The sequence below is a fragment of the Leucopleurus acutus genome, assembly GCF_964270905.1.
Source record: "Leucopleurus acutus genome assembly, chromosome: 11".
In the NCBI taxonomy this organism is placed as follows: Eukaryota; Metazoa; Chordata; class Mammalia; order Artiodactyla; family Delphinidae; genus Leucopleurus; species Leucopleurus acutus.
The window spans coordinates 9,067,386-9,090,821 of record NC_139152.1 but is presented as its reverse complement, the minus strand read 5'-3'; the positions used below and the strand labels follow the sequence as shown (position 1 = coordinate 9,090,821).

The window sequence follows — 23,436 nt, the reverse complement described above, 5'->3', positions numbered from 1 at the left end:
GTTTGGGAGAGAGAAGCGCCCCGTCATTTGGGTGCCCTAGTTTGCCCCTCCTGGAAGATGTGGCGAGGAGGGAGAGCCCCGCTGCCCCGCTCCAACAAAGGGACGGCAGCGCGTGCTCCGCAGAAGACTCCAGAGCAGCCTGCCAAAGCTCAGATCCACCCTTGCCTTCCTTTCCCCGGCCCCTCGGCCCCGGCGTTTCCTCCCGCGCCGCTAGGCGGGCGGAAAGGGCAGCGGGCGCCTTTAAATGCTAATGAAGTCGATGCCCAACTCCGGAGCCAACTCTCCCCACCCTCTTCCCTCCCCGGCCCGTGCGCCGCCTAGAAAAACTTGTGCGGGGCCATTTTTGGGGCAGTAAGATCCAACGAGGAGCCCGAGAGCTAGCGCGCAGCCCGAGAGCTCGAGCCGCCTCCGCCGCCAGCGCCTCGAGATCCGCACCGGCCTCCCGGAGAGCGAGCCCCGGCCGCCGCGACCTCCAGCCGCGCTAACCGCCGACCAACCGCCAGCGAGGCGCCCGAGGGAGAGCGGAGGAGGCGGCATGAGCGAGGCGGGCGAGGCCACCACCACCACTACCACCCTCCCGCAGGCTCCGGCGGAGGCGGCCGCCGCGGCCCCCCAGGACCCCGCGCCGAAGAGCCCGGCGGGCGGCGGCGGCGGCGCGCCCCAGGCCCCGGCCCCGGCGCCCGCCGCCCTGGTCGCAGGCAACCCCGGCGTGGACGCGACCCCCGCGGACCCGGGCACCGCGGCCCCCGCCTCTTCGGCCGCCGCGGGCAGTGAAGACGCGGAGAAGAAAGTTCTCGGTGAGTCAGGCCCGGGAGGGTGGGGGCTGCCCGGGGCGGAGGCGGGATCGCTGACAGCACGAGGTCCCTGGGGACGTCGGGTCCCCGGCCCCGGTGGCCGCGGGTCCCGCAGGCGCTGCCGAGCGAGCGCGCTGCGCCCTGCGCTCCCGGCCGCCCGAGCGCGTTCTTCCTGGTCCTGGGCCCGGAGATCGGGTTCTTAACTCGGGTCCCCTAGGCGGGCCCTGTCGCATCCTGTGGCGAAGCATCCGTCGGTGCGAAGGGGAAAGGAGCGGCAGTCGGGAGAGAGGACACGGGGTTGGGATGGATGTGGATGTAGGGATGGGACAGGCACCCACGTGGGACGGGGACTTTGGAGTCCTCGCGTAGGATCTGGGTGAGGAGAGCATTTCCTTCGGGGAGAGGAAGGCGCTCAGAGGAGACGGGGGAGGGAAAAGTGGAAAGGCTTCTTGCTGGGAAGGCTCAGGTGTCTGTCCCTGACGCCCTTCCCACGGGGGCGCGGGAACGAGGCCATGCTTCTGTCGGCCACTTGCCGGCGGAGAGGTGTTGCAATCCTCTCCGGGAAACTTGGGTCTTAGTCCTGCGTCCTCCGCCTTCTCTGTGCCCGCTGCTGCCGTGAACCAGTGAAGTGTTTACCAATCACTCTCTCTTCCTGGATTGTGGGAAAGCCTTTGGTGCAGCAGCTGAAAAAACTTCGTCGGAAGTGCGGGTATGACGTTAGTTCACAACAACGTTATCTTGGGACTCGTAACTTAGGAAGGGAGCTCGGATGATGAGGTGTTCAGGTCGGGTGGGGGGCGCAGAGCATCACAAAGGATGGCGGTGGGCGTTGTTGGTTTTGTCGCGTATTTCAGCCTTATCTCCTTAAGTAACGCCCTGTGTGAGGCCTTAAAACAGGCTCACAGAGGGTGTGTGCTCTATCACTCCCTCTTTTTTTTTAAACGGGGAAGGTGAGAGATGGTGTAGGATGCTTCCGAGAAATTTTCAGTATTTTGGATGGGGCGTATTTGATCTCTCTGAGCCTTGCCTGCCCAGTTTTCTAGGAAGAAAATTGGGGGAATAACGTGAAGAAAGTTTAATAAGATTCCATGTTTCCAGCCTTGAGAGGCCTGTTTTCATGTTTTTTTTTTTGTTTTTCCTCCTCCCCACAGGGCAGAATTTTACTCAGTTACTGTCAGACAACGTGCTAAATGTAACATGTGCAGGTTGAGAAACAAAATAGCCCTCATTTCCCTGGGCTAAAAGTTGCTTCAGTCCAGTCCGTGTCATATTGTGATACTGTTTGCAACAAGTGTGTCTTGGAACACTTCCATGCAAAATGTCAGAGAGACAACCTTGGCTTATCCAAAGCAGTGTTAGTATATATTCTTAATTTGATTGATTTTCACATAAAGGAAATTTTTCAGTTTTTCGCTTGATCCTTGTACCTTTCTGGATCTAACTAAACTCCTGAATTTTAAACTGAAGCAGATATCTTTAAAGATGAAGGAAACAGAACAATCAATTTCCTCAGCCACCAACTGCTCTTAAGGCACATCCCTGGTGATGATGAGTCTGAAGGTTTTGGATCTTTCCACTGTCATTCCAACTCTCAAAAGCAAGGACAGCCTTCTGCATGACATTTCAATACTGTCTCTGTCCAGTGTGTTCTGCCATCTCCTTTCCTCAGCCAAGCAAGCACATGGTGCCTAAAATGTGCCAGGCGCAGTGCTGACTGAAATGGAATTCTGGTTTGGGACTCTCACATTCTAGTTTTTACAAATGGTTCTAAACTGCAGTGCATAGCCACAGGCCAGGGAAAGTAGTTGACAGGACTGAGGGAAAACTTTCCCCCCTAAATGAAGCCTGACGGTCTTCCTCCGTCCCCACCTCCCGTTCTGTGTATATAAAGTGAGTTTATGGTTTTAAAGCAAGAAGAGTGCATGGATGTGTTTGGCCTTATGAAGTCATTAGAAATATTTGTGGAATTAGGAAATTTTTAAAAACTACAGTGGGAGTAAAAATAACCTGCAGCCTGGATTGAAGTTATACTTGAAAATCACTTTCATCTTTCTCGCTCTTAGTGTTGCTTTTCTAATCAAGATAATGCCTTTGACAGTACCTGTAGACATTAACTATATGAAAATGAATCAAAAAGAGTTCCTAACTTTATATTTTCCTTATATTTTTCTAGGTCATTAATTTTGGGGCAAATGAAGGGAGACACAAAAAGCGTATCATTTGAAATAATGTGCGATTTAAAAGCATATGATTTATCAAAACCAGTTATCTGTGCACATTTGGATCCAAAGCATAGAATGTTTTTTTCCTCTTTGCCCTGCTGCTCTAATTTAAATGGCCTAAAACTGAAGATTTTAATAGTTTAATCTCTTCATTAGAGAGATCTTCCTTACTTAGCCTAAGAGCCGGAGATTCCTCAGCAAATGGTGGGCTGAATGACTTTGAAGACATAAAGAGTTTTTTGTTTTTCTTTTTTTTTTTTTTTTACAAAGAGAGCTAAAATACTTCCCCAAGCATATCAATCTAGCAAAACTCAGAACTAACCCTGCCCACAGCAAAGTAAGTCCTAATTACTGGTTTAGTCTTGAATTTGAAAGCCAAATCTTTATTGTTTATCCTTGGAAATTAAACACTCTATATCGCATAGAAAGGTAGCATGGATTAATGTTAATTGTTACTTTTATTTTCTACTAAGCTTTTTTCTTTTTTAAAGGTACTCTATTGTCCCATTATCTATTTCACTGAGTCTTGATAATTGCTTTATGCCTTTCCTGAATTTAGGCATAGGCATTTCTAGAGGTACTGGATTTCGTATTCACGGTTGATTCAGGGGAGTCATCTAAAATAATAAATGGCTGAAACAAATATGAATCTACAAAGTATAAATTCTATGACCATACTATTTGTTTAGATTCCTTCTCTTGAGTTCTATTAAGATCTGGCATTCTACAGAAATGGTCCTACTCATGAGGGAAAGTAGAGACAATAATCAAGTTAAAGGGGAGGAGGTGATAAGAAAGTGCTGAGGGTTTGATTCCTACTAAATGGAGAGAGTAGGGTAAACAATGAAACAGAATCCCAAATTCATCACTGGTTTGAAGAGGCCTGTTACATCATGTCTCAGGGTGGTAAGTACAGAACAGGGCTGAGCCGGCCTCAGTTCTATTATTACTCTTGGCTTCTTTGCTAGGCCCCCATCTGGCACCCAGACAAGTTTCTTCAGGTCCCTGTAGATGAGCTATTAACAAGGAGCTACTATTTCACTATGTAGTTTGCCGACTATTTCAAAGTGTGATGAAAGTGATGTGTTAGGTGGTCGGTACTTACCTTGTTCACGTGTCTACAGTTGTTTTCGTTGTGACCCTTCTTTTGCACTTAGAAAATTTTTCAGTTGTAAAGCTCTAAAGAGCATGTTTTGTTTCGTTTCTCTTTAAGCAGTGTTTCTCAGTTTTAATTATGGCAGAATTGTATAGACTTACGACCACTCCTTATCTTAGGACTTTCTTGAAAAGTTTCATGAGGAAGAAAGGTTTAGTCTTTCTGAAAAGTATTTCCCTGTGATAGCTTCACTTGCTCCATTTTCTTCTCCCAGTATACTTTGGAGTTAAGCTTTTAATGGTTTCCTCGGGTATGTTTAGGCTTTAAATAATGCTATCAAGACCTTAGTGGTATGAGCTTTATCTTTTTGTAGGTCAGATACTAATTTATCTGTTTGATCCTATTTTAGCCACCAAAGTCCTTGGCACTGTCAAATGGTTCAACGTCAGAAATGGATATGGATTTATAAATCGGTATGTGTGTGCACCTCTACATGTTTTAAATACCTCCTTGTGCTGTGCCACCTGCTGTTGGTGTCTTTTCCCATACTTTATGAATGGCTTGTGTAAGTTTTCAGCTTTCTGAGCACCGTAAATATTCTCATTTCTAAGCTACTGATCATTAAACATTAATTAAAATACCTTTCTAAAACATTGATAAGTACTTATACAATCTAGTCATTAAAAGAAAAAAAAGGTGGCGGTGGGGAGGATAAATTGAGAAATGGGAAGGGCCTCAGGATAATTGAGTTGGTATCCACAATTTCACAGATGGAGAAGTGGAGTCTTAGACTGGTTATGCAACTTTCCTAAGGTCGCACAACTAGTGAGTAATTGAGCTGGATCTGCAACCCAGGTCTGGTCCAAGTCCGGTAGAAACCGTAGTGTTTTCTTTAAACCATAGTAGCTTCTAACCATATAGGAATGAGAACACAGCTGTAAGCTATGGGGGTATTCTGATGTTTTTATACGATACCATTATTTTCTCTATTCCCCCCTCCCAGGCCTCCCTTTTAAAAAAAATTCCTCCAGTTTCTTCCTTGTATGTTTTGGTGGGTGGTGGCAGTTTGGGGCGGGGGGGGGGGGTGTTTTAGGTTTCAGTGTAAGGAGAGCCTAGTTCACAGCTGTGCCCTGTCCTTTTAGCTGTCTTGCTTTGCTTTTGCTGGGAGGGAAATCTAGGGCTCTGGTTACACACCATGTGATTTAGAGAGAGATGAGAGGAAAGGGATGTTTCTGTAGGTTGAATCTGTGTGCTTGGGTGCAAGCGCTGTTGTCGTATGGAGGAGTGAGGTGGATAGCTTTTGGGTTTAGAAGTTTTTAAGGAGGATTGATTTGAGGCATCTGAATTGAGTTTAGAGGAGAAACAAACATTTATGCTGTGTTTTGAGGTCTTAGGATCTAAACCGTTCTTTTAAGTTTTTCTGCATACCTAGTCCCTTTAATTGTGAGCTTTTTGTCTTCCAACAGAAATGATACCAAAGAAGATGTATTCGTACATCAGGTAAGAGTGATGATAAATGTGATATTTGCTCTGTGCGGAGAGGGGCGTCTGTAATGTGCTATTATCCCTTTCCCAAAGTGAAGTTTTACACATTATTGTGCTACTCAAAACTCTTTCTGGGACTTCATTTTGGCAAGAGAGCCCAGTTCTACATTTTAAGATTTGCACGTAAGCTCTTCTGTCCCATCATAGTAACTGTTTTAGACAGCTTTTATTTTTGCAGTCTAATGAAGTAATAATCAGACCACTTTCTAATTTTTAATGCCTTTGAGTCTTTAGCGAAAGCCCTTCTGTTTCCATGTTAGCAACCTATGCTCCCTGACTGTGGTTCCCTCCTTGTGTTGGGCTGGACTCCATCTTCCTTTCGCCTGGCTGTGTATTGGTTCAAGCTCCGCCATCAGAGCAGCTTGAACTTGGAGTAAATAGCACAGGGAAGCAGATGGTTAGGGTGTGTGTATCTAAGACATTAGGAAACTCCCAACTCCCAGCATAGTCCTCTCTGCTGCGAGAACGAGACACACTTGGCTCAGGCCCAGGTCAGAAAGGCCCGCAGCCCCCTAGATTCAAAGGAAATGTAGAAAATGGGTAAACTATGGAAAACATGGGCCTCTCTGTACAGAAAGTTCAGTCTTCTTTACATTCTTAGCCTAGGATGTTATTCTGTTGGTCTGTATCCTGGACTTGCTTCGCAAAATAGGTTAAAAGAAGCATTATGTGCGCTTACTGTTCTTTTTGTATATTTAGTGTTCAGTGAATTGTCTCGCATATGTGTGCAGTTCTCAGTGTATAACAACAGAGAAGTACAGAGGCAGGTACCAATACCAGCACGTTCACCTCCAGGGCTCTGTCAAGCATCTGGTTTTCTGTGTTTTTGTTTCCTTCTGTTCAGGATTGTGTGCGTAATGGGGTGGGGTTTGGAGACTGGCGAGAGTGATAGCTAAGAAAAAGCTCTCTGGTTGTGGTTTCTATCAGTTATATTTCAGTAGCTCCTGGGTAACTGGAGTAGATTATTTGGTTCAGACACAATGACTTTTAAAGTCATAACAGACCGAAGGGGAGTGTTGCTTATAACACCTAGAGGTTAATAGACCTTTTGGGGTAAGAACGCTGCCTTTGGTGACTGCTGGAGTAAAAGGACCTCACAAGTTTCTGTGCCCACGGCCAGCTTCACTGACCTGATTCCAGCCCCCTGTGAAGTTGGGCGGTGAGTCACCTCAGTGTGTTGAGGCTTGCCCAGTTTAACAGGAAAAGGGGAACGAGCCGGCAGGGAGGGGCTCTTTTTGGACTGGCTGAGGGTTCAAGGCCTGCGAGTATATCCTGTCCTGAACTGCCTTTTTCCTCTCTGGGTGAGGTCTCTGCCCTATTGGCTCATTTTTTTTTTTTTTTTTTTTTTCCTTCCTCCTACTCAGAGTAAGGGAAGGGCTGGATTACACATGCCTAATCGCTTTATAAAATAAGGTTGACCTAGTTCCATAGAAACTCAGAGCCCCTTTAACTATTTAGAGATACCAGCTAAAGAAATGGGGAATTCGTTGCAGGAATTATTCTCTTCCCGCCACTGACTGAAGGAGAGAGGCCTAGTCATAAGCAGATATTTAGGTGCAGATGTTCAATGCAGGATAACATCTTCATTAACTTTTAATGTATTATCAGGGAGTGTGTAGGGGTAAGTTGACATACTAATGGTGTGATGAGAAAAATTTGAATAAATATCATAGAGTTACAATACAAGGGGTATAAATGTCCCCCATCTCCCCTCCTCTTCCCCCACCTTCTTCCCCCGGGCTGTATTTTTATAACTTCAGATAAATCCCTTATCAGCCTCCAGTTGGTTTCCTCATCCGTAAAATGGGAGGGGAGAAGGTGATCAGCAATGTTTTGTTCTTGAGGTAATTTCGTATATTCTGTCAGAAATATTTATCCCCTTGGCATTTTTAAAATTTCTTCGAGGTTAGCAGTTTCTCTTATGTCTCCATATTTTAATCTGTGTCTCCGTATTTTTGTGTTTATGTGTGTATATAAGATTTCATGAAGGCATCCCCCCACCAGCCCCCTGCACTGATGGAGATATAGTCTGAATCTAAGACACTTAGCAGAGTGAGGGAACTCATCTATCCAGTATCACGACTAGGTCATCAGGCTGCAGCTGCGCATTATGTTTAACCCACCTACCAAGATGAATTTTGAAGGCTAACATGAATCAAGACAGTAATGTGGAACATAGTTTTATAGTGTTTTTTGTTTTGGTTGTGTAGTTGTTTTGGAGATCCAGGTTAGTTGGGAGAGTAATTTTTAAAAGTAATGTTAGATCAACAATTTCTTCAGTATAGCCAGTAAACTTGAGAGCAATGAAATCTGTGGCCAGTTTTGGCACATACTTCATTTAAAATTTTCTGTTCTCTTGACAGACTGCCATCAAGAAGAATAACCCACGGAAATATCTGCGCAGTGTAGGAGATGGAGAAACTGTGGAGTTTGATGTGGTTGAAGGAGAGAAGGTGAGAGGAATTGTGGCTGGGTATCCAGGGTGCTGGCACAACTCGCTTGCATAGTAAATGGTCTCTCAGCCCTTTATGAATTTGTCATTATGTACCTTGTTTGATGTACTACAAAAGAACATTTTAATTTCTATTTTAATAAACGATTAACCCTATTTAATCATGGAAGGAAAAGCTAACTTCTCAAGGTATAAAATGACATATTTTATTTTGGTACCAAATGTATATTCAAGTGTAGTTTAAAATTAAACTGTTTTATAGTATTAAAAATAGATAAAAGCTGCTTTGGGGCAAAAGCTATCTCTTTTTAAGGTTTTTAAAATAACATTTATTTCTTAAAAGTTAACGTGTGCATAATAGGAAACCAAAAAACACAAGAAGCAGAAAACAAGGATACCTTTTTCTAAGAGTAAAGTTTTTAGGCTGTGATTTGTAAGCCCTTCTGCACAAATAATACACAGTAAAGAATGTTTTAATCTCAATAAAAGAAGATTCAAATCAAATATGATCATTATGTTTTCTCTTTGGCTTGGGTTTTGGAAAGGCAGAGGCATCCTGAGAGACTGTATAACAACCATCTTCAGATGGAGAACAGCCCAAGAAGCTAATGGGTCATCTTGTTGCGCATATACAGATTTTTTTTATGCTGTTATATACTTAATTCCAATATTAGTAATGTCCTTTATGCTTTGTTTTTAATCAACAGCATATTCTAGGTATCAGTCAAACAATATAGGATAAGAATAAAAACATTTTAAAGCCATATATGGTACTGCTGCCATGGAGGCTCATCGTGGCAGCTGAATTACAAGCTGAGTGAATGACTGCTTCACTCCCAAATGAGTGCTCTCTTCACATACACACCATTCATTCCATAGCCCATATTCTTCGCAGCTCTCAAACTGTTTTCTGTTTTGAAAGAAAAACAACTTTATTCCACCTAATGTAGAAATTTAAATGATTTCTTTACCAATGTGATCCCCAGGGTATCTTGCAACCTCTTGGAGTTTCAAATTATCTACCTGCAAATGCTGGCCTGTAATGATCTCTAATGTCTCACCCAACTCTTAAAATTTTGTTTTGCCAGGTTAATTTTACCTCTGTATATTTTCAGAATTTGAGGTTATACAAATTGATGTAGAGTGGGAAATGTGCTCTTTTGAATCTCCTTTGTCCGAACTTTTTATACTTTTGAAGCATTACTTTATCCATTTGTCCATATGAGAATCCGAACGCTAAGTCTGTTTCAAGGATAAGAAGAAGGTTTAGAGAGGGACTACATTTGTGGCCACTGTGTATGTAAGCGGACGCTAAGTCAAGGACCCTTCATTCCTGCCGCCGCCAAGCTGGGAGAAGTTTCCCTCTCAGTAGCTCAGTGCTGCACAGAGCCATGTGAGCCCACAAGTGCATTCTCTTAGTACCTCGCAGAGTAACGTAGGTTTCAACATTTTCTAGGAAGAGAACATTATCTCAGTTATTTTCTAGTGAGGAATATTCCTCCTGGTCTAGCATTCCTTTGTTACAGTTGCATCGTATTTACCACTCTGTTCCTTAAACAGATATATACTGCTCTTGAATCAAACAAGAAGGCAAAGGTTGTGGAAGCAGACAAGCTGTATGCATTTATTATTATTATTTCTTTAACTTTTTATTTTATATTAGAGTATAGTTGATCAGCAGTGTTGTGTTACTTTCAGGTGTCAAGCTGTATACATTTAAATCAGGACGTCAAGCACCTTGCTCACCTTATTAAAACATGGGTGTGTTTTTTAGGTCACCGAAGGAATCTCTAGTATGTTCTGCCAGTGTTCAACGCTCTGGCTATCTAAGGCTGTGCTTTTGGCTTCTTTTTAACTCCGAGGCCGTCTTTGCTTCTTCCCTTTCTCAGGGTGCAGAAGCAGCCAACGTGACTGGCCCAGACGGCGTTCCTGTGGAAGGGAGCCGATATGCTGCAGATCGGCGCCGCTACAGACGCGGCTACTACGGCAGACGCCGTGGACCGCCCCGTAATGTACGTTGTCTCTCTCTCTAATCAGTGATTGAAGAAATGCACACATCTAAACTCAAGTGTGTATACTTGGAGCACATAAATGCTGTATCTTCTCCTGGAGACACACTGGGTTTTTTTTGGCGGCGGGGGCGGGGAGACGGGAAATTTTTCATGTCCAGAATTTATCTATAGCCACTGGTCTTATGGGAAACTTGCCGTTAAGCAGTTGTATCAGTTTGTATGTATTTGCCTGCCAGGAAGAGTCATTTAATTATCTTGTACCAAGAAGGCTTAATGAAGGTCACTGTGCCAAGGTTGTCAAAAAGGTTTTCTCTTGCTTTGGCCCTTTTACCAGCCAGAGCCGCGTCAGGCGGCGTTCACTGGGAAAGGGGACCGGGATTCCCGTGACCCCTTGAATCTGTTGTTCCTCCCTTGTTAACGTCTAAGAAAGTCAGCCTTTGGTTGGCGAGGAGGAACGGGGAACGGCTCAGTAATAAGTGATGAACAGTGCTGGCCACAGATATATCAAGTAATTTGCCTCAGTTATGTAGCTGTCTTATTCAGCATAGCATTTCCCATCATTTCAAAGTAAAGAAGCAGTAAATAATTCTCTGGATTTTTAGTTCTTTAGATTGGTACCAATCCAGGTGGAAGGGCTTACAACCAAGTCCGGCTGGAGTTTTCTTAGGAGGCTCAGTTTAAAGTATTCTCAAGGCACCCAGAAAGACTCCCGTCCAGTTTGTGGTCATGAGGATCCTATTAGATGTGAGTCATTTTTTGATGTTTCTAGAGTTAGTACCTGGGATTGGTACTACGGAATAAAATCCAAACACCAGGTCTGTTTCAAGGATAAGAAGAAGGTTTAGCATCACAAGATGCTTTGTGAGCACAGGATTGTGGCTATGTATAACATCCAAGGAAAACTTTTGAAAAATCGCACCAGAAGAAAGGATTTGCAGATTGAGAATGATTTATCTCTACACTTTGATAGATTAATATCTTTCTGCTTACCTAAATGCTTCCTCTCTTCATTCTGTCATCTTCACACGCAGCCCAAACTGATTTTTATCAGATTCCTTATGACATCTTGTTTTTCTATTTCTATATTTCTCTTACCCATGTTTTGCTTATCCTATGTGATTTTTAAAAATAAGCTGTGTAGGGGGTGGCAGAAATGAGCTACCATAGCATTTACTCTTTCAAGTTCACCAGATTCACAGAGTTCTAGTTGTAATTACTTTGATTTCTAGGTTAATTCAGAAGTAAGAGTGGGTGAAAACCTTTAGTGAAAACTTTTCATTTGAAGGCTTTTCTCCTCAGCTGGAAATTCTGAAGTCACGCATGTGAAAGATACTTAGAAATAAAATTATCAAAATTCTGAAAGTAAACATAAATGATGGTTTTCTGTTGTGCTGTCTTTAAGTCCTAACAGCTTATTAGTATGTTTGGCAGTGGTGGTGCCATTGTTCTTATTTTGTAGAACTCTTAACGAAAGACCTGGCTGTAGAGGACTCAAGAGATACAGAGAACCTAAAGAGAAACCCTCACTATTTTGGTGAACATTTTCTGTGCTACTATGTCTTTACATAATTGGGGATTGTACCTGATACAGGCTTCAAAAAGTGTAGAATGGCTTGGCTTTTCTGAAATTAGACTAGTTGAGGCCGTAGTTGAAGCTTTTCCTCTTTGGGAATTGAGTTGCCCATGTGAGCTTTGTTCTGGAGGGCTCTAAATCTTAACTCTCCTCAACCCCAATGTCAGTCATTTTATTTTGTTCATTTTAAATTTGTTCATTTTCAAAAATTGTAGTTGCTTCCCTTAAGACTACCTTTGGCATAGCAATCCCCCTGTAAAGTAGAATTTGAAATAAAAAATTCTTTGAGGGATGTTTAGCTGTTTGCTTATTATTTTTCTTTTTGATAGAAAATATTAGTATGTGATACGGTAGTTTAAATACAGGAAAAAATATAAAATGAGTCAGTACTTCCCTTGTTAATAAGGTTTATTATATTCAGAAACTGTCTGTATTTATTACTTACTACTGTCTATTAAAGTGCAATTAAAACTTTATTCCTAAACATATAAAGAGAATCATGCCATAAGTCAGTGGTTCTCTTTTGGTTTTTGGACCCATTTATATGCTTAAATATGGGATCCCAGAGTTTTTGTTTACGTGTGTTTATACCTATTAATATTTATTGTATTAGAAAGTAAAGCAGAAATTTAAAAGAGTTTATTTAAAATAAGCTCATTACTTGTAAACATAAAAAACATTTTTTTTCATGAAAACTATATTTTTTAACTGAGAAGAGTGGTGTTGCTTTATGCGATTTTTTTTGTAAATCACTGATCTCCAGTTTAATAGAAGACAGCTGGATTCTCACAGCTCCTGCATTGGGGCTGCCAAGAGGCCACGTGTCACTGTAGTTTCTGGGTGATTCCCCTCCCCTTCCCCCCCAAACTCATGAGAGAATGAGAGGGGAAAAAGACAGATAGCATCTTACCGGCATTATGAGAATAGTTTGATCTCAATAACCCCCTGGGAAGGGTTTCAGAGACCACCCCCCTCCCATCCCTACTTTGAGAACTGCTCCAGGAAGCAAACCACTTAGGACCAACCTGTTGATAACACCACAAAACATATTTTTCTCGCCTTTGCCCCAGTGGATGGCCAATGTTGGGGGAGATACATTTGGTGGAGCTAAATATTCTAAACTTGTATATGTTTTTTGGGTGGCTGGTCAACTGATATACACCAGTTCTAACTAGATGCGAGCTAAATTCGTTAGAGATTGATTGCACTTGCCTTTCTGCTTCTTGGTATTTCATGTGCACAGATCTCCTGAAATCTAAATGTGGTTTATCCCAGGTAATCACCTGATAATCTGGGTTAAATGCATTTTTGTCCGTCTAATAGAGGGGATTGTTCCTCTGGGGGAGAGATTGTTCTCTTCCATGGACATCCACCCTACATGGTACTCCTGGGTTCTCACCTTACTGGAGCATCTTCTGAATCTCTGTTTCCTTGCCTCGCTAGTGCGCTGGGGAGGAGGAGGAAGGGAGCGGCAGCGAAGGATTTGGCGCCTCAGCCGCTGACGGGCAGCTCGCTGGGGCCCTGAGTCAGCGGCGCCGCCCCCAGTACCGCCCCCAGTACCGTCCCCAGTACCCGCGGCGCTTCCCGCCTTACCACGTGGGACAGACCTCTGACCGCCGCTCCCGGGTCTTTCCCCAACCCAACGGAACGCAGGTAAACTTGCACCAGGGGCTCCTCTTCAGCGGTCCTCACCCCTCTGTCCGGCCTCCGCCTCCGCCTCCGCCTCCTCCTCCAGCACCAGTGGCCGGAAATCAAACCTAGCTTTTGGCTTCCCGATGCTTCCAAAGCGGACTAGGCGGCCCTCTCAGAGCAGTCATTCCAGTCACACTTCTACAAGCACGACCACCTGGGCCGTGCCTGTAACCGGGGACGCTGGGTGGACAGGGTACAGTTCTAGTGTATGGAAGAATGAGAGACGTAGAGTAGAGACAGCTGGTACGTGTAAGCGCTGAACCCTGAAGCCAGGCGGGCCTGGATTTGAATCTTGCCTCCGTCTGTGAGCTTTTGAGGTTAACATGGCCATTCATTGAATGGAGATAATTGCCTCACTGCGGGGTTGTGATGATTAAATCAAAGGTAAAGACCTTAGTGTGGTGCCTCAGGACGGGGAATGTCTATATAGTCCTTAATTTAGTTGAAATAGTGTTGATTATTAAGAAAACCTAACGCAGAGTGGAGATTGTTGATTCTCGATTGGTTCTCCTTTTTACTGCAAAATATTGATACAACTATCGTGAACTTGACCTGTAATTAATAAGCTTTGCAGTTCCCAGGAAACTTGGTAATCTCGGGATAGGACATCATTTTTGTTACTACCAGCTACAACTTCTTCCCTTAGTATCCTTGGTTTTTGTTTTTTTACTAAGTGTTTTGACTGAACATTATGTTCAGTCTGTTCTTTGCTGCCCTTTTCCCTTCCTATCATGCATGACTGTGTTCTTTCTACATGGCTTCTTGTTATATTTCCCCTTCTACTCTTTAACAGCTGTCCCTGACAAATGTGCTAAAAATAACAAGTAGCCTTACATATATGGAGAGATTGGGTACATGAGGCGTAGTAGGTTTCTTCAGAGGGCAGCACCCTGGGCCTCTAGGAAACGAGGACAGGAAGAGTCAGGGAGATTGTAATACACATTTATTTTTAGGGCATTAGTAGTACCTTCCTGAAATAATCCTTCTTAGTATTAGCATATACGTGTGTATCATACTTTCTTGAGACTATGATGATCATTTTCTAGATCGTTTGAAATAAAGTATATTTCACCTTAGGAATGGGAGGTTCAGAGCAAAGGGGTTCTTTGGTGCGATGCAGAGGAGCAAGTTGAAAACTAATTTTGAAAATGTGCATGTTCTGGTAACCACATTTAGTTCTCTTAACTTGGGTTGAAATTCTTACCCATTTAATAGCTAACATGAAGTCTTCAACAGTCTTTCCTTAGAACCCTTCTAATACATACCATGTTTAATGTTCAGTGACAGAAGTCGGCTTAAGCCAACCAACAGCACCAAACGAAAATTCATAAAACTCTCTTCTGTATAGCTTAGGCTACTTCCAGGTTGTCCATGTAATGGCTTAAAACTAGAGAGAGATCTCTGAGATGGTAAATATTGTTGAGGTCAAGTGGAAAAGTCTTTGCCAACAATTTCTACTATTGTATATACAAAACTGTGAAGTTTATTGGACACAACAGGAAAAAAATGAAAATATGCAGGCCCATAGTACTTCCCTTCTGTACCGAGGACGTAATATAGCATGATATATCAGTGTCCAGAGGACTTCCATTTTTTTTAAGATAATAATTCTAGGTATTTGAAAAATAAGTCGAATTGGTTACTGAGCTAAATCAGCTGTTTGTAGTCTGTGAGAAAAGAATTATATGACAGAGGAAAAGGAGCAACATTGTTTGGCATCCACCAAGGGACAGATGTTTGAAATCAGTTCTTAGTTTTCCCTGCAGCTTTATGGAGTTGGCAGTGGTATCCAGATTTTTGTTGTTGTTGTTACAAATGAAGGGATTTGAGTAGTTGAAAGAATTAGCAACTTTTACCTAAGGTTACATGGGCAAGAAGTGGTAGAGCTTGGTTTAAACTCAGTCTGTCTGTCCAGTCTCTTCCCATTCTATCATTCCAGTAAAGGCTTATCCTTTATACGTGTTCGTTGCTGTTTCTGTGTGTGTGTGTGTGTGTGTGTGTGTGTGTGTGTGTGTATCAGAGTTCCTGAGGAAGCAGCAGCTTTGCTTGTTCAGAGAAGTAAGGGAGGCTCATGTGTTTGGGATGGTGTGAGTGAAGAGAGGGGTGAGGTGAGATTAAGGTGCTATCTTAGGGCAGGTCAAGCATGCTGGGTAGACCAAGATAAGAACTATTGACCTACCCCAAATGTGATGAAAAGCCAGTTAAGGGATCTAAATAGGGAAGAAACGTATTTGAGGTTAAGGAGGCTAGACCACGGTTGGCAGCAGCAGAAGTAGGGAGACCAGCTAACATACTTCCTCCATGGAGAGGGGATCAGGGGGGCATGGATTAGAGTGCTAGCAGTGGAGGTGTGAGGAGTGGTCAGATTTAGGAAATGTTTTCAGCATGGAAGGGGCAACATGTGATGATGGGGTGAACGTGTGCTGTGAGGAGTAAAGGGTAGCTTTGTGAAGAAAGGCCAGGTTTGCGCGGAAACACAGGTCATTTGGAGATCTTCTCTTGGGCAGATCAAATATGCCACACACACATTTACGCATGTGTAACTTACAGTGTGTGTGTGTGTTCCTTATTTCTGCCTACTAAAATGGCCTGAGGTTAATGACATGTTAATAGCACTGAGCACGCCTGGCCCCCAGTTTTTCGTTTATAAATACCATTCTCCAATAAAAAGAAGCCCCTCTGGAGAAACGGCTGATTTCGGAGCCAGGCCACAGAGAGTACAATATGAGCCTGGAACATCTTGCTGCGCCAGAAAGCAAGGAAGCGCTCAGAGAATGCTGGAGACGCGTCCAGTAGGCCATGAGCCAGCTGGGAAGGGTTCCCTTTGGCCACTAATGATAGTAACAGGTTATAACTCACTGAATAGCATAGAAGACCATGAGTCTTTACAGATATAGACAAATAAATATATTGAACTTGATAAGGAGTGAAATATTTACAGACTTTGAAAGTACTTCTTCACAGAATCCTCATAAATTACAAAGGGGGATCGAGTAAACTTACCATGGAGGAGCCGTACTGCTTCTCAAAGTGAACACTGTCAGTAACGGTACGGGTTGAAACCATATGCCGTCTGGCAGGATGCAGTGAGAAGAATCCAGTGCCACTTCTGTGGCTTCCCTTCCAAAGGTGCCTAAGCTACATCATGAGAAGACACCAGACAGCCCCAACTGAGGGATATTTTACAAAATGACTGCTCCTGTAACCTTTAAAAGTGTCAAGGTTGTGAAAACCAAGTGAAGATTGAAGAACTATTCAGATAAAGAGACAACTAGATTCAAGGCATGGTTCCAAATGAGTCCCTTTGCTGTAAAGAACATTACCAGTGAAACTCAAGAAAATGGAGTCTGAGGGTTAGAGTCTATACTTCCAGCTGTCCTGTAAGTTTGTGATTATTTAAGGAAAAAAGTTGGAGAAAATGGGTGCTATTTCAGCATGTTTATATGCCTGGAAGGAAATGATGGAGGAGAGAAGGGGCTGGGGGATTGAGAGTTCAAGAGCCCTAGCAGGCCAGAAAGAGGGGCTGGCTTTGGCTGTGAGCATGGACCACTTAATCAGTCTAATGAGAGAAGAAAAAGCAAATGCAGTAGGTTGGTAGATTTGATGGTGAAAGAATGTGGAGATTCTTCTCTAATTGCTTCTCTTTTCTTAGTGAAATACGGAGAAGGAAGGGATATTACTTTTGAGGGGAAAAAGAAAAAAAGATTGAGATGTGGCTGTATTATAAAGAATTTCAGAGATTGTTGGTGGGTTTTTTTGTTTGTTTTTAGCTCTTTCTTCCCCTGGAAGTTCTGCAATATATTATTTCCCCAGCTTAAAATAAATTTCTCAAGGAAGGATATTTTATTTTTTTAATGCTATACTTCAATAAATAATGCAAACAGATGAAAGGAAAAAATTGTGAAAGGAAGCAATCAGAGGTGAAGGTGTGGTGGAACCTTTGAATGTAGAAACCATTACCGTATTGAAGGGATACCCAGTTTGTAGAATGAGTGGGTCTGAGTTTGAAAAGATTCTCTTTGCCCCAGTGTGGTACATCATTCCATTTCCTTTTGTAATAGAGGTTTTCTTTCAAGAGGTGAATGGACCACTTCAGAATTTTTAATATTGTAAAATAAATTTAGGTGTACTGGGATAAGGCAAAAGACTGTCAAGTGGGAATGAGTCTTTCTTTCTTTCCTGTCATTCACACAGATCTAATCAGTACATAGTTCACTGTTAGAATTGAGAGTTCCCAGCTCTGTAATGAAGCCTTTTATTTTCTCCTTTTAAAAAAATTTCTGAAGGCAACTGTGTGCCGTGTCTCATATCCTGTAGCCTGACACTCATGTTTGCCTCTCCATGCCTCCTCCTAGGCGGGTGAGATTGGAGAGATGAAGGATGGAGTCCCAGAGGGAGCACAACTTCAGGGACCAGTTCATCGAAATCCAACTTACCGCGCAAGGTACCGTAGGTAGGTAACGTTTTCTAAGAGCTAATGACCGATCGCAGGACTTGTGAGCCACAGTAGGATGGAAGAGGATGTTGCAGGTCTGTTTTGTGTATTTATTATGTAATGAGAAGATGTGGCTGTTTGGACCGTATGTCCAAGTTGTGGGAGGGGCTCTGCCATCATGTTTTCACATGGCCGTGTGGCATTCCCCCTGCTCAATGATTAGGATTTTTAGGTATCCCTGTACCGGAGCGGCATTTGCTTCTGAGAACTTTCCCATGATGTAAAGTCATACTGGATTTTTATTATATTTAACGAGATACGCGGAAATGAATTGATGGGTCATTCATTCGGTGGTGGTGCTATGAATGGAGGGAGAGTTGGCTGCCAGCGAGTGTTTGGGACACTGAATATTCTGATAACCGGGGCGGTCTAATGCGGGGGTTAAATCAGCCTACAGATCATATCGTCTGTGTTTAAATCCCCACCCTACGATTAGCAGCCCCTGTGTAGCTGTATCTCCTCCGGCAAGTTTCAGGACTCCTCTTAGACTTAGTTGCCAGCTTACGCAGTGGACAGTAAGGGATATTCTACCGCTGTCAATAGGGTTAGATGTACTAAGGCGTTTCAGGCAATCAGTATGATGCCTGGTATAGTAAGCCCTCAGTAAATTAATCGATTAGTACTACTACCAACATTGTTAAGGTTAGTGAAGGAGGGACTTCCCCCGTGGCACAGTGGTTAAGAATCCGCCTGCCAATGCAGGGGACACGGGTTCGAGCCCTGGTCCGGGAAGATCCCACTTGCCGCGGAGCAACTAAACCTGTGTGCCACAACTACTGAGCCCGCTCTCTAGAGCCTGTGAGCCCCAGCTATAGGAGCCCACAAGCCACAGCTACTGAAGCCTGTGTGCCTAGAGCCTGTGCTCTGCAGCAGGAGAAGCCACCGCAATGAGAAGCCTGCGCACCACAACGAAGAGTAGCCCCCGCTCGCCACAACTAGAGAAAACCCACGTACAGCAATGAAGACCCAACACAGCCAAAAATAAATACATAAAATAAATAAATGTATTAAAAAAAAAAGATTAGTGCAGGAGTGTTATTTTATTTCTGCTTTATCCCTTGTGAAGACTGGATTGGGCTAGACTCCCTAAGATTCTCTTTAAGCTTTTTAAGCCTTCCTGTTCCTTTACCCTATCCTTGAGGAGCTTCATTCCCGAATGACGTTCATACCACCCTGAAGTGTGGCAATATGGGTTTATTGAGAGGCGAGTAAGTATATTACTTGGGGAAGGATTTGTACCACTCTACGTCGTCTTTTCTCCCAAGATTCATTTCAGTGTTAGACATAGTCATTCTAATGATTCATTACAAAGGACTTTGGAAATAAAAGAGGCTTCATAGAAATGTCTTCAGGAAAACAGAAAAAAGACAGTAGTGTATGTGAACCCCAGCTCTGTCAATCTCTAGCTGTGTGATCAAAGTTGCATTTGACCTTTTTTGACCTATAAAAGCAGCAATCCTTTACGGTTCAACCAAATACTTACCCTCTTTAAACGTCTTGGTTTTCTTACTGTAAATCTTAAACTCACAAAATTAGCCCTGAAATTAAATTAGATAATTAACGTGAAAACACACCAGCACAGGCTTTGGCACACAGTGAGCGATGTTCGTTTGTTTCCCACGTCGAATCCCCTTAGACTCCACTGCATGCTGTCCGTGGAGGGCAGATACGGGAGCGCTTTTGTTTTTTAATTTTTCCATCCTCAGTGCCTGTCAAAGTGTCTGGTAGGATCATAGTGTATGTTCGGTATATGTTTGTTCACAGTGTTCAGGTGAAGGGGGAAGATGACAGAAAGATAGGGTTTTTTACCACACCTTTGTTCCACTTGCCTGTGCATAATTCTAGCAGTAAGTCTTGATCCCTTGACTTTTTAATCTTTAAAAATAAAACCTGGGAATTCCCTGGCAGTCCAGTGGTTAGGACTCTGCCCTCTCACTGCTGAGGGCCCAGGTTCAGTCCCTGGTTGGGGAACTAAGATCCCACAAGCTGCGCAGTGCAGCCAAAATAAATAAATAAATAAATAAAACCTGATGTTCTTGAGGGCATCTGTTCTCTTTTCTCCTGTGTTCTCTGCTCTAGGGGCCCTCCTCGCCCACGACCTGCCCCAGCGGTTGGAGAGGCTGAAGATAAAGAGAATCAAGAAGCGGCCAATGGTCCAAACCAGCCACCTGCTCGCCGTGGATACCGGCGCCCCTATAACTATCGGCGTCGCCCCCGTCCTCCTAATGCTCCTGCACAAGATGGCAAAGAGGTGAGTCCAGCCAGCCAGAGGGGATGCTGCCAGATCCTCCTTAATCATGTCAAGCTTTAGTGTTCCCTTCTAAGAGTGGTTTTATAACCTGAAAACTGAGACTTAAGATACGTATAATATGTATCATATATTTTTGTGTATAACATTGTTCATTTATATGTGTGTGTGTGTATAAATATATATATATATATATATATATAGAGAGAGAGAGAGAGAGAGAGAGAATGCCCTGCACATATCACAAACCAAATATTTGAATTCAACCAGTTAACATTCTGGCTAAAACGTGTAGAGCTTTCCAAACAAAAGACAGCGTTTAGAGAGAGGAACCTGCTTCTCAGCACATGTTGGAAGCAACTGTATATTTTTAATGGCTTTTTACTATGGAGAGTGGTGGCGTTTAGTTGCCATTTGGAGGCCATTCTTCTGCAGTTCTAATTTTTTCCTCATACTTTAAGAGTAGTTAAGATTTTGCACAGTGATTTACCTTCACAGATCCCGACTTGTGAGACCTTTCAGTCTTGAACTTTCCACTGCCGTATGAATCAGTTAATTTCTCGTTTGTGGTTTTGTTGTGTTTTCAGACCAAGGCAGGTGAAGCACCATCTGAGAACCCTGCTCCAGCCCCCGAGCAGAGCAGTGTCGAGTAACATCGGCTCCCCAGGCACCTTCACCATCAGCAGGTAGGAGCTCGGGTGGCCGGCACAGGAGCTGATATTCTCTTTAAGTAGCACTGATTTCTCAACAGTAGCACAGATCAGTCTCAACTAGTTGTGTAATTCATCTGGGCCAAGTTTCTGATCTCCATCAGGATTCTGGAGAAAGAGCAGCTTTGGTGGTAAAAATATCTCTGAGGCTGATCTTATTTTGCTAGGCATTGGGGACGCAAATATGCAGACAGAGTTAATGAGAGTCAAATTCATTTTTCTAGATAGACAGTTGTTAACTATTATCACCACCTCAGAAAACTTTAGAAAGTTTTACTTTTGTGACACCTCGTGGCCAATTTGATAATTTTAAAGTGCCTGACAAGGCCTCATTTTAATAACAGAGGACTGTGATCGGTAGAATAAACAAGAATGTGGTTTTTTTCTTCCCTTTTCCCTTTGATAACCAACATTATTTATTTTGAGGCCGTATGTGTAGTACGTGAGAGCCAGTGGGTTTATATATCCAGTGCAGGAGCTAGTAGTCATTAGCCTAATGATCTTGAGCAGTTTATTTATCCTCTGCAGTGGTACTGTCGGCTGCTGGTAAAATGATACTGACTAGATTCCCCACTAGGGTTGCTGCAAAGACTTAGTGAGATAACACGTATGAGTGCCTAAGCAGGACGCGGCAAAGAGTAACCTCTCCATAAAAGTGAGCTTGTTTTGGGCTTCCCTGGTGGCACCGTGGTTAAGAACCCGCCTGCCAATGCAGGGGACACGGGTTCGAGCCCTGGTCCTGGAAGATCCCACATACCGCGGAGCAACTAAGCCTGTGCGCCACCACTACTGAGCCTGCGCTCTAGAGCCCGTGAGCCACAACTACTGAGCCCGTGTGCCTAGAGCCCGCGCACCGCAACGAAGAGTAGCTCCCCCTCGCCGCAACTAGAGAAAGTCCGCGTGCAGCAACAAAGACCCAGCGCAGCCAAAAGAAAAAAAAAAGCTTGTTTTTCTTCATTGTTGCTTCCTGCTTTTTTTCTGTCTTCTTGTTAAAGATCCTGGACATTGTATTTATACAGGTGGAAATATACTAGAAAGACTGGCTCAGCGAGTCTTACAAGAATTTATAAGCCATAGTTGGTTTCATTCTGGGTTTTTCATCTAGTAAGTCCTGAAAGTTTAAGTTTTTAGTATTTCTTGGTTGTTGCCCTTTTCATTACATAAATAAGGACTTCGCTTTTAGTTGAAAGGTTGTAAAGCTCATAGCAGCAGTGTTATTTTTCCAAAAATTGTTCAGATTTCGTAAAATTTTGAGATCATTTTATGTTTCTACTTTTTAAATGCCATCTGCTTTTATATGCAGAGGTTTGGGATTTCAATTATCCTTTCACTAGGTAGACAATTGCTATGCTGAGAATATTCTGTTTTATCTCTGGGTAGTATGGATAGTTTATTATAGAGATAAATTCTGTATTCACACTTGCTTGCATTAACTGACGGAATTATATATTAATCATTTGGCCATAAACTTTTACTTGGTGACATTATTTTTAGGTATTGTTCCTAAGGAAATAATCCAAAATATAGGGGGCAAAATTTCTACTATTTACAATCTAATGTTGGAGAAGTGGTTAAATACTGTGGTATATCCATATTAGGAGATACTGTATGGCCACTAAAATGAGTATGAAGAATTATCAATGCTATAGTACCATTTATTTGAAAAGGCTTCATGATGATAATTTTCTTTTCTAGAATTTTCTAGAATTTTTACTGTTATGTACTGACTGTTCTGGTTTGTAAAAATGTTTTATTAAAAATTTTCAATTAAATTAGTGTTTCAGTTTACAAATCTATAAAAGATACACAGTGTAAGATTTTGTTTAGAGCTTTTGAAAATTGATTTTTTGAACTACATAAAAAACATAATTTTTGCCTTTTTATTCTTTAACTCTTGATCATCTTGTCACTCTTCATAAGTTTGATTTGAATTTTTTCCAGGTGACCTAAAGAATTAATGACCATTCAAAAAATAAAGCAAAAAGCAGACCGCAACCTTACCAACACCAAAGAAACGTCCAAGCAATAAAGTGGAAGACTAATAACCAAAACGTGGACATTAGAATGTTCACTACTATTCTTTACGAAGCAAACAGCTGCACGACGAGAGTGTCAGCCAGTTTTTCAGCAGCTGAGATCCTGGGAATGCCTGCACAGAACAAGAGAGCAACCTCCCCGGTTTCAGCAGCCACTAGGTTTATATTTTTTTCCTGGTTTTTACTGTTTTGGTAATATGAATTGAAAGAAGAAATATTAATACCACATGGGGAGACCCCCCCCCCCCAACCAAAGAAATCTAAAATATGTAGTAAATGCTTTTTTCTTTTCCTTTTTTGTTCATTTTGGATGCTGGTGCTAAACTTCCAAGTGTCATGAGTTAAAAAGAAATTTTATGCCCTTATTTATTTTGAGGATGAGGGGAGGATAACATTTTGCTTTCCTATGTGACTCTCTTTGAAAACGTGCAGTATGAAATTCCTCAAAAATAAAATTTTTACCCTTGAAAGGAAAAGATGTATAGCTGAAGTATGTTTTCGTATCTCAGCTGGAGTTGTTTTGTCTTTTTTGGTCTTTTTTCGTCACTTCGTTCGCTGAAT

At 42.8% G+C, this 23,436-nt stretch overlaps 1 protein-coding gene across 2 annotated transcripts; it reads left to right on the top strand.

Annotated features, from left to right (window-relative positions):
- Window positions 1–207: 207 nt before the first annotated feature.
- YBX3 (Y-box binding protein 3) lies at window positions 208–23,344 on the top strand. Of its 2 annotated transcripts, XM_082849787.1 has the most exons (10): window positions 208–797; window positions 4,522–4,585; window positions 5,579–5,612; window positions 8,021–8,110; window positions 9,999–10,121; window positions 13,138–13,347; window positions 17,742–17,839; window positions 19,961–20,132; window positions 20,717–20,815; window positions 22,781–23,344. In XM_082849787.1, the coding sequence occupies exons 1-9, from the start codon at window positions 536–538 to the stop codon at window positions 20,780–20,782; spliced, it is 1,119 nt and encodes a 372-aa protein (XP_082705913.1). In that variant the 5' UTR covers window positions 208–535; the 3' UTR covers window positions 20,783–20,815; window positions 22,781–23,344. The 2 variants fall into 2 exon arrangements, with proteins under 2 accessions (XP_082705913.1, XP_082705914.1); XM_082849788.1 differs by lacking the exon at window positions 13,138–13,347 and having other exon boundaries at window positions 211–797.
- Window positions 23,345–23,436: the final 92 nt, after the last annotated feature.